This window comes from Penaeus chinensis, chromosome 31 (assembly GCF_019202785.1).
Source record: "Penaeus chinensis breed Huanghai No. 1 chromosome 31, ASM1920278v2, whole genome shotgun sequence".
Classification (NCBI taxonomy): Eukaryota; Metazoa; Arthropoda; class Malacostraca; order Decapoda; family Penaeidae; genus Penaeus; species Penaeus chinensis.
Window position 1 is genome coordinate 31731249 of NC_061849.1, and position 15000 is coordinate 31746248.

At 37.5% G+C, this 15000-nt stretch overlaps 4 protein-coding genes and 1 pseudogene across 4 annotated transcripts in view; all 5 read left to right on the top strand.

Annotated features, from left to right (window-relative positions):
• LOC125042138 overlaps positions 1-171 on the top strand; it is a 1050-nt pseudogene extending 879 nt beyond the window's left edge.
• Positions 172-2681: 2510 nt separating this feature from the next.
• LOC125042139 (rhodopsin-like) lies at positions 2682-3812 on the top strand. Its single transcript, XM_047637605.1, has one exon. It carries the CDS (start codon positions 2682-2684, stop codon positions 3810-3812), a length of 1131 nt encoding a protein of 376 aa, XP_047493561.1.
• Positions 3813-7133: 3321 nt separating this feature from the next.
• Positions 7134-8264, top strand: LOC125041882 (rhodopsin-like). Its single transcript, XM_047637258.1, has one exon. The coding sequence runs from the start codon at positions 7134-7136 to the stop codon at positions 8262-8264; it is 1131 nt and encodes a 376-aa protein (XP_047493214.1).
• A 2538-nt stretch (positions 8265-10802) lies between these two features.
• On the top strand, positions 10803-11933 carry LOC125041955 (rhodopsin-like). Its single transcript, XM_047637393.1, has one exon. The coding sequence runs from the start codon at positions 10803-10805 to the stop codon at positions 11931-11933; it is 1131 nt and encodes a 376-aa protein (XP_047493349.1).
• A 2339-nt stretch (positions 11934-14272) lies between these two features.
• The window catches only part of LOC125041907 (rhodopsin-like), a 1131-nt gene continuing 403 nt past the window's right edge, over positions 14273-15000 (top strand). The window contains exon 1 of the mRNA XM_047637293.1: positions 14273-15000. This exon is cut by the window's right edge and continues 403 nt beyond it. Coding sequence (XP_047493249.1) covers positions 14273-15000 — 728 coding nt within the window.

Consider the following 15000-nt stretch of genomic DNA (forward strand, 5'->3'; position numbering starts at 1 on the left):
CAAGGCCAACGCCGTCTACAACCTCATCGTGTATGCCATCAGCCACCCAAGTACCGTGCTGCCCTTGAGAAGAAGCTACCTTGCCTTGCTTGCAATACTGAAGGCAGAGATGGTGGTTCTGATGCTGGATCCACTGCCACTGCTCAAAGCACTAACCTCTTTGTGATATGAAAAAAAAAAACTGTTAATTAGAATAAAAACTCCCAGCATCAAACATTTGATCTTTAATAAATTGTAATTTCACCTCTTTTGGACCACTGTGATGTATGTCACGTTCCTTATACACACACACACACACACACACACACATATATATATAATATATATATATATATATATATATATATATATATATATATATATATATATATATATATATATATATGCACTCCTGCCGCGGTGCATATATGGAAGTAAGACATGTAAAATATACATGGCCTTGAGGGATGAAATATGTGACTGAATGGACGCTTACATTTCCTCTCGTTTATTCGTCTTTAAGAATAATGTATTTTAAACAGGAAATTGTGACCTGTTTCATCACAGAGAAGGGATTGATGAATATCAGTTTATCCAATAGCACATTGGTCAAAACGTTCATAATCATTTAGCGGAAGAAAATCCCTTCCGTTCAAAGTTTAACATAAAGCCGGAGTCCTTTGTAGCAATACCCCTTATGGTTATCTACCATTTGCCCACTAGTGAGTGCGCTGAGTTGTGCCACGTAGCTTCCTCAGGCTGTGGATACATTTTTTTTTTACTAAAGGCGTAAAAAAGATCATGTAATTCATTAGGTCAAATTAAATTGATGCTGATCCAATGGCTAGCGTTTCACCCCATACAATTTTATAAATATACAACATTTGAGCTTAACTTCAAGGCAAATATACCGTCATTTAGTAAAATCGTTGATATCACGCTTGCTAATAAATCTGATATGAAGGAATTAATGATTTAGCGTCACAGAGAGTTCGTCTACAGATTATTAATTTCAAGTTATCTAATATTGTCCGAATGTACTTTTTTAATATCTTAATCTTATAACCCTAAAGAGGAAGTTTGAGCTTGGGACACGTTTACATATAAAAATGTTTACCAAAGTCTTTGGTCTTTCATTCTAAAACTACCTGCTTCCAAGTGAAAAGTCAGCAACAAAGCATATTTGGATTTGTATACTGCATGTACAAGTGTATGCGCGCGAGCATTGCATATACGTTGTTTCTGATGTTACGTAATTAATTAATAAAAATTTGAAAGATAATATTATAGCTTGGCTACTCAGTGAAGAACATTAATTTAAGTGATCAGTGCCATCAATAAACACTATTGATGAACAGCAATAAACAAAAAAGCACAAACCACATACGCAAAACAGTGTTGCTACGAAGATATCTGTAAACTAATTATGTTACTGTTTACTGACCTGCCATCCATTAGCTCAGCCCCATTCACAATACGTTACAATCAGGCATTTTCAAAATTACCACTATTTGAAATTAACCACAGATATTTAATTGTGATCTAGGGCATATAAAAAATATGAAGTACATTTCTTCCATTTCTTTTTCAATTTCGACTTACTTGTTTCCGTTTTCTAACCAAATAACTGAATATAAATTCCCAATATTCATTATTCATTTCTCAATAAAAAAAAATCGACTTCACATTATTCTAAAACTCTTAGCTTATCAACAATCCAACTGTAGGTACAATATAAAGGTTTACCTTCAGTAAAGTATATGTGTGTATGTGTGTGTGTGTGTATGTGTATATATATAAATATACACACACATATATATGCACAGTCCACACACACACACAAGTATATATATTTATAGTTAAATGCCGTGCGTTATCAGTTGTATAATCACATCAATGATAGCCTGACCTTTCGGGTCCGTGGGAGCCTCAGCCATATATGTATTGATATAATTAACTATTTTTTATCAATTAACAAAACACACACACATACATACTGTATATATAGTATATGGGACAGATGTCCATTACTTTTCTGCCAGGTGTTAATAATGCCAATAATTTATATTTCTCAATGCTAGACTTTTCTAAATAAACAATACCTCTATCTGCAGACCAAAGCTTACGACCTGCTCATCTCCCCCGTGTTTATGGGAGGTACTTGCACACTCTTTTTTACATGCATGCAAACAAATATGTGTTTGGAATTAACATTCGCCTTCCAACATGAATGGTCATTTTGGGAAAGTCAGACGGTAATCTTGTAATGTGAGTTTTAGCCGGCTATATAAGCCGCGAATCCACGCACAGGTTCCCAGTTTCTTGGCAGGAACTCAGACAGAGGTGTCTCGCACCGAAGTAGTTCGTCACAGAAATTTCTTCGGGTCAAGAGATATCTCACCGCAAAGGTGGGACCTTTAAAACGTTGGTATTTCTGTGATAAATCATTACATATAGACATGCATGCACACACAATCACAAATATACGTATATATATGTGTGTATCTGTGCATATATGCATGTTATATTGCTGCATATATATGGACATATATGAATTTATGTGATTAAGGATTTACTGTATATGCTTATTCATATTCACTATTTTTTCACTTATATATATTATCTATATACAAACACACCTTGTACTTTTGAACATTTATGTACGATATAATGATTTTAAACTAAACAAATATCCATTGCAGATGTCTTGGAACCAACCACCTCAGGACACTGTCCTTCCATCCACCAATCCTTATGGGAACTATACAGTGGTAGACACAGTGCCAGAAAGTATGCTTCATATGGTACATTCCCACTGGTATCAGTTCCCCCCTATGAATCCTCTCTGGTATGGCCTTCTAGGATTATGGATGACTATCATGGGTACTCTTTCCCTGGCTGGTAACTATGTTGTCATCTGGGTATTCATGAATACCAAATCTCTACGATCACCAGCCAATCTTTTGGTCGTTAACCTGGCCATCTCCGACTTTTTCATGATGCTCACCATGACTCCTCCTCTCCTGATCAACGCTTATTGGGGAACATGGATTCTTGGCGGTCTCTTCTGTGAGATCTACGGTTTCCTCGGTTCTTTCTTCGGCTGCGTGTCTATCTGGTCTATGGTCTTCATCACTGCTGATCGATACAACGTCATCGTCAAGGGAGTATCTGCTGAACCTTTGACATCTGGTGGAGCCATGTTGAGGATTGCTGGCACTTGGGCTTTCACTCTTGCTTGGTGCCTTCCCCCTTTCTTCGGATGGAACCGTTATGTGCCTGAAGGTAACATGCTTGCATGTGGCACTGACTACCTGACAGAAACTGAACTCTCTAGGAGTTATCTCTACATCTACTCAGTGTGGGTATATCTTTTCCCTCTTGCATACATCATCTACAGCTACACTTTCATCGTCAAGGCTGTTGCTGCTCACGAGAAGGGAATGCGAGAACAAGCCAAGAAGATGGGAGTCAAGTCCCTGAGAAGCGAGGAAGCCCAAAAGACCTCAGCTGAATGCCGTCTGTGCAAGGTTGCTCTCATGACCGTCACCCTGTGGTTCGTGGCATGGACCCCATACTTCATCATCAACTGGGGAGGAATGTTCAACAGATCCATGGTTACACCTCTTTTCTCCATCTGGGGATCTGTGTTCGCCAAGGCCAACGCCGTCTACAACCCCATCGTGTACGCCATCAGTCATCCTAAGTACCGAGCTGCCCTTGAGAAGAAGCTACCTTGCCTTGCCTGTAACACTGAGGGTAGAGATGATGGTGGCTCTGATGCTGGATCCACTGCCACTGCTCAGAGTACTGAAAAGACTGAGTCTACTTAAGACCATTGCATATGATATGAATGTTTCCAGAGGGTAAGTGGTATAAAAGTAGTCTAAAACCCATGTTAGTTAGAATAAAAATTCCGAGCATCGATAATTAGATTTTCACTGTACCTGTTACTGTACCTTTATCTCTACTGAATCCGTGGAAAATGTGTCACATTCAGTTCGTATAGTGTCAAGAAAATCGGAAGAGGCTAGTGTGCCAAATGTGGTTCAAAATAATCTGACGTTATCCTTAATTTGTGCTTAATGTAGGGACCGACATCCAAAACCTTGAAGGATGAAACGTCTGACCTAAAAAGTCCTCACTTCTTAACGTGTTTTGCCATCATCTGAAAAATGCATTTTAAAGAGGATATTGGGACTCAAAGGATCATGTGAAAATGCATGAATACCTATCCGTTTGTGCATGTCATAGATATGAAATATAACAGGAGTGACACATTAATCAATATGCACCAAGATTGTTTGCGAGAAATTCATATATATCTATAAAGACACAAAAATGAGTTGACTGAGAAATGAAAAGAAAGAACAAGGCTATGTAATCATTTTTACTACGCAAATGTTTAGAAAACACATCATCAAGCATGTAAGGATGAATATGAAAGACAATCTAAACCACAAAATCTTACGTTAAATAGACTTCATCATTGATAAAGAAAAATAACGAAACGTATGTATGTGCATGTATTTATGTATAGTCTCCGGGCTAGTACAGTGGTAACGTGTCGGCCTCTCATCCGAGGGGTCGGCGGTCCGCGCCACGCCAAGGCGCGAGAAGTTGCAATTGTCGCCTGGAGGTTACTGCTGTGACTGGGCACCACGGCAGTTAAGGACTAAACTCATTCGAGTCTGCTGCAGCTGACACACGTTAGCGAGTCGGCATTAGTCGACACAGGCCGGGCTTCCTCATTGGCATAGCGCGGGCGAGGCTCAACTTCGCATATCGGACGTACCTTATTTATGTATATATATGTATGTGTATATATTTTTATACATATATATATATATATATATATATATATATATATATTATATATTGTGTGTGTGTATGTGTTCATGCACATATATGTACATATAAATATATATATTTACATATATAGATGCACTTATGTATATGTTTATAAGAGGTACGGCACTCATAGCCTGTTCATGTTATCTGGTAATTCACGGAAAGAAAACCCGAAAATAATTTATTTTACGCACTGATAAGCTATATGAGATCGTGCGCGGCTTTATGCCAAATTACATTCAAATTGTTCTGAAGTCGTACGTGCAGGTAGTATTCTCCCTGTATAAAAAAGAAAAAAAAAATATAGCATTTCTGTACAATTTTCTGTATTTAGTTTGTTTGCCTTATTTAAGGCTAGGCTAAAAGGCTTCTAAAAGAAGATAATGTAGTGTTATGCCAAGACACCTTAGAACTGTAGTATGGCTATACACGACGAACTATTATATTCTATACCAAATCTCTATTGACTTACTATTATTATTGTTGTTGTTGTTGTCATTATCATTATTAGTATTATTATCATTAGTAGTAGTAGTACTATCATTATTATTATTATTATTATTATTAGTATTATTATTATTATTATTATTATTATTATTATCATTATCATCACTGAATCAGTCCCAGGAAAAGGAAAACTGGCAACTGACTCCGGACTCTGCATCACTCCGATTTACCATTTGTTTCTTTTTGTTAAAAAAAAAAAAAATATATATATATATATATATATATATATATATATATATATATATATGATAATAACATAGTGCTGAACGTAGTAAAATTCAATAAAATAATAATAATACATTGGTTTTAAAAACGCAACCCATAAGCAAACATAAGTATAATAACAGGGGAATAAAGTACTCCAGAGTCAACAAGATTGGACGCACCATAGAGCGAACATGTTACGTGTGTGTGTGTGTGTGTGTGTGTGTGTGTGTGTGTGTGTGTGTGTGTGTGTGTGTGTGTGTGTGTGTGTGAGAGAGAGAGAGAGAGAGAGAGAAAGAGAAAGCGAACATGTCGAGTAAGAAAGAGAGAGCAGTAAATAAAATACCTTTCATTTGAAATACAAATTGATCTGCTGCGATAGACGAGGGAAAGATATTTTCTTCAAGCTTCCCTAGATCAGGGGTATAGTTGCAATGTCGTCGAGAGATTACTATGGTAAGAATTTGAGTTGCTTGTATACAAGTTGGTCGTATGAAGTCATATCATAGAAGGGGGGATGTAACAAGAGTAATAATGATTATGATGACGGTGGTATTGATGATGATGATTGTAAGGGTGATGGTGATAATGATGTTCATGATGATGGTGATGATAATGATAATGATGTGATAATTATGAAATATTAGATACTTTAAATGGACTTTTTCTTCTGCTTTCTCCATATTCAGGCACAACCTGCTCGACATCATTTCCCTCAAAAAAAAAAAAAAAAAAAAAAAAAACTCATTAGTTAATCTTCGCTTAATTCCTCTTCTTCACTCTCTCTTTAGTATTAATATGTATCCTGTTTGTAACAGCGCCAGGACAACGAAACCAATATCATAAATAGCAATTACCTATTGTCCTTTCCTTATTGAAATTGCAATAATAACTGTTTCTACATCATGACTTTCCTTCAAGACTTAAGCGATAAACTTTCCCGCAAATCAGTCCTTCTGACATACTCATGTATGTCTATAAAGATTATGAAAACGTACATATACTCGCAAATGTCATTTTCCAATTTGGTCATTTGGAAAAGGAAGACGTTAATCTTGTAATGTGGGTTATAGCCGGCTATATAAGCCTAGAAACCATCCACAGGTTCCCAGTTTCTTACAGGAACTCAGGCAGGGGTATCTCGCACCGAAGTAGTTCTCCACTGAAATTTCTTCGGGTCGAGAGAGGATCTTTCGTCGCAAAGGTAAGATCCTCAATGAACGAATATCATAATGGAAAACAAATATTTTGACCGTTTCATAAAGCACTAGTTGTGAAAATGTGAGATCATAGTACTTGCTATTTATCATTACTTTATCACATGCTAATAAATCTCAATATATAAATACATATATGCATGCACGCACGCACACACATATATATATGTGCATGGGTGTGTATGCGTGTATACAGCATATATATGTGTGTATAGAGATAATTGGACATGAATAAACATATATAATCAGTAATGTCTGTATATACTTTTATATTAATATCTTTGTTATTCATTTATTACATGTGTGTGTCTGCATCATATACTTTTTAGCAGTTATGTACGATGTACTAATTCTGAAATATAAAATCAATTGCAGATGTCTTGGAACCAACCACCTCAGGACACTGTCCTTCCATCCACCAATCCTTATGGGAACTATACAGTGGTAGACACAGTGCCAGAAAGTATGCTTCATATGGTACATTCTCACTGGTATCAGTTCCCCCCCATGAATCCCCTTTGGTATGGCCTCCTGGGATTATGGATGACTATCATGGGTACTCTTTCCCTGGCTGGTAACTTTGTTGTCATCTGGGTATTCATGAATACCAAATCTCTACGATCACCAGCCAATCTACTCGTCGTCAACCTGGCCATCTCCGACTTCTTCATGATGCTCACCATGACTCCTCCTCTCCTGATCAACGCTTATTGGGGAACATGGATTCTTGGCGGTCTCTTCTGTGAGATCTACGGTTTCCTCGGTTCCTTCTTCGGCTGCGTGTCTATCTGGTCTATGGTCTTCATCACTGCTGATCGATACAACGTCATCGTCAAGGGAGTATCTGCTGAACCTTTGACATCTGGTGGAGCCATGTTGAGGATTGCTGGCACTTGGGCTTTCACTCTTGCTTGGTGCCTTCCTCCCTTCTTCGGATGGAACCGTTATGTGCCTGAGGGTAACATGCTAGCATGTGGCACTGACTACCTGACAGAAACTGAACTCTCTAGGAGTTATCTTTACATATACTCAGTGTGGGTATATCTTTTCCCTCTTGCATACATTATCTACAGCTACACTTTCATCGTCAAGGCTGTTGCTGCTCACGAGAAGGGAATGCGAGAACAAGCCAAGAAGATGGGAGTCAAGTCTCTGAGAAGCGAGGAAGCCCAGAAGACCTCAGCTGAATGCCGTCTGTGCAAGGTTGCTCTCATGACTGTCACCCTGTGGTTCGTTGCATGGACCCCATACTTCATCATCAACTGGGGAGGAATGTTCAACAGGTCCATGGTTACACCTCTTTTCTCCATCTGGGGATCTGTGTTCGCCAAGGCCAACGCCGTCTACAACCCCATCGTGTACGCCATCAGTCATCCTAAGTACCGAGCTGCCCTTGAGAAGAAGCTACCTTGCCTTGCCTGTAACACTGAGGGTAGAGACGATGGTGCCTCTGATGCTGGATCCACTGCCACTGCTCAGAGCACTGAGAAGGCTGAGTCTGCCTAAAATCCTTTTTTTTGGATATTCAGATGATAAGGTGCATTAAAGTTTTTCTCCCCCAAACCCCTGTTAAGTAGAATAAACTTTCCCAGCAACGAAAATTTGATTTTCAATGTACTACTACCTTACCTCTTTTGAACCCGTGGGGTACGTAATACTTCCACTGTCCTTATACACTTTAACAAGTGCTTAATGTGCATGGAATGGCCATCTGCTGGGAGCTACTAGAAGTATAGCTCATAACATATATGCGAGAAAATGAGACCTAACAAGCAACTCACTTTTATCCCAATTTTATCAGATAAAAGTTGTTTGAAGGGATATTGCGACTTGTTTCATAAATATAAGTTAGGCAGCAAATAATGTACCCATAACATGAAACGAAACAGATATGGCACATTGGTAAATAACTAAATTTTTTTCATACAAAACCACTAAACATAACCACTAAGTTCATAATTATTCTGTTTGTGTCCTATTGTACTGTACTTCCTACGGAAGTGAATTAAATATGTATATCTATGTATGTGTACATATATATGTATACATGTACGTATGTGTATATACGTACGTTGATATATACGTGTGTATGTTCATACATACATATGTACATACATTTGTGTGTATATCTATATCTATATTAGAATTGCAAACATAAGTATAATACAAAAAAGGGACTTAGAGAATCGAACACTCTCGAGACAAAGATGAGAAGGAAAGAGAAGGTTAAAAATTACCTTTTATTTGATATATTTAATGTGCTGAGAAGACGATGGAGACTCTTTTTCTTCAACGTTCCCTTGATCAGGTGTGTAGTTGCGATCTCCTCGAGAGATTAGAGTGGTAAGAATTCCAGTTGGTCGCATGAAGTCATATCATAGAAGGAAGTAACAACAATAATAATTATAATGGTGATGATGACGGTGACAGTGATCATGATGATAATGGTGATGGGGATAATATTCATGATGATTAGGATGATGATAATAATAACGATGTGATGATAATGAGATATTAAATACATTATAATGGACTTTTTTTCTCCTACCCTCCCCATAATCAGGCACAACTGGCTTGATGGCATTTTCCCCCACCAAGAGAAAGCCCCAGTAATTATTACTCGTCCAATTCTTTTCTCTCTCTTCAGTATTTATGTTTGCTGCCTGTAATTGGGAGAACACTCGACCTTTGGAATTAATGCTGTTTCTCTTTCTTTTACTCACACATTGACTTACCTCAACTATTGTTAATGCAATTATGTGTTATTTCCTTTATGTAGTAGTCAGGGGGCGCGAAGTTGTGGTTGTTTGTATGGTTTGGCATACTAAGTTTCTTAAGCAAAATTACTTATTTAAGGATTTTGTATTCGTTTCTGAGAATTCTTGGTCTTTATCGATGTAATCTTTGTATTGGATTGAAAACCTGGTGTGTAAATATAAATATTTCTGTACTCACGAAGAAGTTCTAACATTGTGTGTAACCAGTAACAACTTATTAAGAGGTATTACTATTTTGATATGTTTAAACATAGCAAAAAAGGATTAATGGTAACAGAGATTTAATCACGAACCCAATAATCTAAAGTGTTAATTCCAGTGCAAAAAATTATAATTCCATTAAATCACAGCACTTGGTTTCCAAACCAAATTGATCAAAGGAAGTTAATAATTTATGTATCAGTTAATTAAATGTTTTGGATATTGGAAAAGTTCTACTCGTAACTGAGATATTGCCTTGAAAACAGCTGCGAAAATAAAAATAATTAATGGCGATTACCGGAACGCCAGAGCAGTGAAACCACGAACATAGATATCAGTTACTTTTCTGTCAGATACCTTTATCTTCTTTCCTTGTCGAAATTGCAGTAGTAACTTTTTTTCTACATCTTAATTTTTCTTCAAGACTCAAGCGATATCCTTTATCGCAAATCAGTCTATATGACATGGAGATTATAAAAACGCCGTTAGTTCTTACAATCGCAAATGTGTTTCTCCGGAAGTCACATTTGCAGATGCCTTCAAACATGAATGGCCATTTGGAAAAGTAAGACGGTAATCTTGTAATGTGGGTTGTAGCCGGCTATATAAGCCTTGAATCCACCCACAAGTTCCCAGTTTCTTGCAGGAACTCAGGCAGGAGTGTCTCGCACCGAAGTAGTTCTTCACTGAAATTTCTTCGGGTCGAGAGAAGATCTTTCGTCGTAAAGGTAAGATCTTCAACGAGTACCATTGTGGGAAAAATCTGATCGTTTGATAAAACAATATTGTGAAAATATGAGTTCATGTTTCTTGCTATTTTTCATTACTTATCACATGTAAATAAATCTGAAATATATATGTATATATGTATATATAATATATATGCATATATATATGTATATAATATATATGCATATATATATGTATACATTATATATATGTATATATACATACTGTATATGCTTGTATATCAATTTCTTTGGTTATTAACTTGTCACAAATGTATTATTTATTTATCAGCAATTATGTACGTTGTACTGATTCTGAAATGCAAAATCAATTGCAGATGTCTTGGAACGAACCACCTCAGGACACTGTCCTTCCATCCACCAATCCTTATGGGAACTATACAGTGGTAGACACAGTACCAGAAAGTATGCTTCATATGGTACATTCCCACTGGTATCAGTTCCCTCCCATGAATCCCCTCTGGTATGGACTACTCGGCTTTTGGATGGTGATTATGGGATCGCTATCCCTGTCTGGTAACTTCGTTGTCATCTGGGTATTCATGACAACAAAATCCCTACGATCACCTGCCAATCTTTTGGTCGTAAACTTGGCTATCTCCGACTTCTTCATGATGCTCACCATGACTCCTCCTCTTCTGGTCAATGCTTATTGGGGAACATGGATTCTTGGCGGTCTCTTCTGTGAGATCTACGGTTTCCTCGGTTCCTTCTTCGGCTGCGTGTCTATCTGGTCCATGGTCTTCATCACTGCTGATCGATACAATGTCATCGTCAAGGGAGTATCTGCTGAACCTTTGACATCTGGTGGAGCCATGTTGAGGATTGCTGGCACTTGGGCTTTCACTCTTGCTTGGTGCCTTCCTCCCTTCTTCGGATGGAACCGTTATGTGCCTGAGGGTAACATGCTTGCATGTGGCACTGACTACCTGACAGAAACTGAACTCTCTAGGAGTTATCTCTACATCTACTCAGTATGGGTATATCTTTTCCCTCTTGCATACATTATCTACAGTTACACCTTCATCGTTAAGGCTGTCGCTGCTCACGAAAAGGGAATGCGAGAACAAGCCAAGAAGATGGGAGTCAAGTCCCTGAGAAGCGAGGAAGCCCAAAAGACCTCAGCTGAATGCCGTCTGTGTAAGGTTGCTCTCATGACCGTTACCCTGTGGTTCGTGGCATGGACCCCATACTTCATCATCAACTGGGGAGGAATGTTTAATAGGCCCATGGTTACTCCTTTGTTCTCCATCTGGGGTTCCGTCTTCGCCAAAGCCAACGCCGTCTACAACCCCATTGTGTACGCCATCAGTCATCCTAAGTACCGAGCTGCCCTTGAGAAGAAGCTACCTTGCCTTGCCTGTAACACTGAGGGTAGAGACGGTGGTGGCTCTGATGCTGGATCCACTGCCACTGCTGAGAACACTGAGAAGGCTGAGTCTGCATAGAATACTCTTTTTGGATATTCAGATGATAAGGTCCATTAAAGGTTTTCTTCCCCAAACCCCTGTTAAGTAGAATAAACTTTCCCAGCATCTATCATTTGATTTTCAATGCACTACTATCTTACCTCTTTTGGACCCATGGGATACATAATACTTCCATACAAAAAAATATATATATATTTTAAAGTGAAATTGTGACTTGTTTCGTGAATATAAGTTAGGCTGCAAACAAAATCCATGTAACATGAAACGTTACAGATATGGCAGATTCATAAATAAGTATATTTTATTTCATACAAAGCCGCTAAATGTATAGTACAGATATATATATATATATATATATATATATATATATATATATATATATATGTCCCAGCTTATTGAATTTCCTATAAAGGTAAATTAAATATGTATATGCATGTGTACATATACATATAATATATATATATATATATATATATATATATATATATATATATATATATATATATAGTATGTATGGTGTGTCCATGTGTTCACACACACATACATTAAAATTGCAAAGATGAGAAAGAGAGAAGGTAAAAAATACCTCTATTTTGAAATACTAACTGATCTGCTGTGGAAGACGAGGGAGAGTCACCTTTTTCAGATCAGGTGTCGTCGAGAGATTACTGTTGCAAGAATTTCAGTTTCAGATGGTCGCATGAACTATTATAGAAGGGAGGAAGTAACAACATCAATAGTAATAATAATAATAATAATAATAATAATAATAATAGTGATGATGACCGTGGTGGTGATGATGATGATGGAATGATGGTGATAATGTTCATGGTGATTGTGATGATAATGATGTGATAATAAAAGGAGATATTAGATACATCATATGGACTTTTATACCTGCCTTCCCCATAATCAGGCATTGATGGCATTTCCCTCCACCAAGAGAAAACCTCAGTAATTACTCCAAGCCCAATTCTTCTCTCTTTCTCTCTAGCATATAAGTTTGATGCTTGTATTTGGTAGAGCACGCGACCTTTGTTTTCAATGGTGTTTCTCTTTCTTTTTAGTAAGATACACTATAGTAGGGAAGTGTCGGAAGGATTATTTACATTGATTTGTGGTTGATTGTATGGTTTGGTATACCAAGTTTCATAAACAAAATTACTTATTTGTATTCTCTTTTGAGAATTATTATTGAACTGAAAACCTGTTGTGTAAACATGGCATTTTCAGTACTCACACAAATATATTGTAATACTGTTTGTAATCGATGATAACTTATTGAGAGGCGTTATTATTTTCGTATGTTTTACCATATCAAATAAGGGTCGTATTAGTAGAGATTATAACTCGAAGCCAATAATCTGGAGAGGGTTAATTCCAACACAAAGGATTAAAGTTCCATCAAATCATAGCACTCTGCTACGGAACAAAATTTATCAAGGGTAGTAATTTATATATCAGATAAAATAAACTTTCCACTAGTAATTCAGATATTACTTGAAAACAGCTGCGAAATAAAAAGAATTAAAGGCGATTGCCGGAGCGCCATGACAATAAGGCCAGTAACACAGATATCAATTACCTTTCCATTAGATACCTTTCTCTCCTTTCATTATTGAAATTGCAATGTTAACTGTTTCTACATCTTGATTTCTCTTCAAGATTTCAGCGATTTACTTTTTTCTCAAATCAGTCTTCATGGCATACTCACACACTCGAAAATGTGTTTCCGGAAGTCACATATGTAGACACCTTCAAACATGAATGGCCATTTGTAAAAGTAAGTCGGTAATCTTGTAATGTGGGTTTTTAGCCGCCTATATAAGCCTTGAATTCATCCACAGGTTCCCAGTTTCTGGCAGGAACTCAGACAGGAGTGTCTCGCACCGAAGTAGTTCTTCACTGAAATTTCTTCGGGTCGAGAGAAGATCTTTCGTCGCAAAGGTAAGATCCTCAATGGACGAATGTCACTGTGAATAAAATGTATATTTTGATCGTTTCATAAAACAATATTTGTGAAAATGCTTCTTCATATTTCTTGCTATTTTTCATTACTTATCACATATAAATAAATCTGAAACTATATATACAAATAAATAGAAACGTACATACATATATATACATGTGTGTGAGTGTATGTACAGTGTATATGTGTGTATATATACATGTATGTGTGCATGTATACAACATATATAGATATATATAATTAGACATGAATAAACATATGCAATCAGTAAAGTCTTTATATGCTTATATATCATATCTCTTTGGCTTCATTATATGTGCGTGTGCACCATTTATTTCCCAGCAGTTATATACGATGTATTAATTCTGAAATATAAAATCAATTGCAGATGTCTTGGAACCAACCACCTCAGGACACTGTCCTTCCATCCACCAATCCTTATGGGAACTATACAGTGGTAGACACAGTGCCAGAAAGTATGCTACATATGGTACATTCTCACTGGTATCAGTTTCCCCCCATGAATCCCCTTTGGTATGGCCTCCTGGGATTATGGATGACTATCATGGGTACTCTTTCCCTGGCTGGTAACTTTGTTGTCATCTGGGTATTCATGAATACCAAATCTCTACGATCACCAGCCAATCTACTCGTCGTCAACCTGGCCATCTCTGACTTCTTCATGATGCTCACCATGACTCCTCCTCTCCTGATCAACGCTTATTGGGGAACATGGATTCTTGGCGGTCTCTTCTGTGAGATCTACGGTTTCCTCGGTTCCTTCTTCGGCTGCGTGTCTATCTGGTCTATGGTCTTCATCACTGCTGATCGATACAACGTCATCGTCAAGGGAGTATCTGCTGAACCTTTGACATCTGGTGGAGCCATGTTGAGGATTGCTGGCACTTGGGCTTTCACTCTTGCTTGGTGCCTTCCTCCCTTCTTCGGATGGAACCGTTATGTGCCTGAGGGTAACATGCTTGCATGTGGCACTGATTACCTGACAGAAACTGAACTCTCTAGGAGTTATCTCTACATCTATTCAGTGTGGGTATATCTTTTCCCTCTTGCATACATTATCTACAGCTACACTTTCATCGTCAAGGCTGTTGCTGC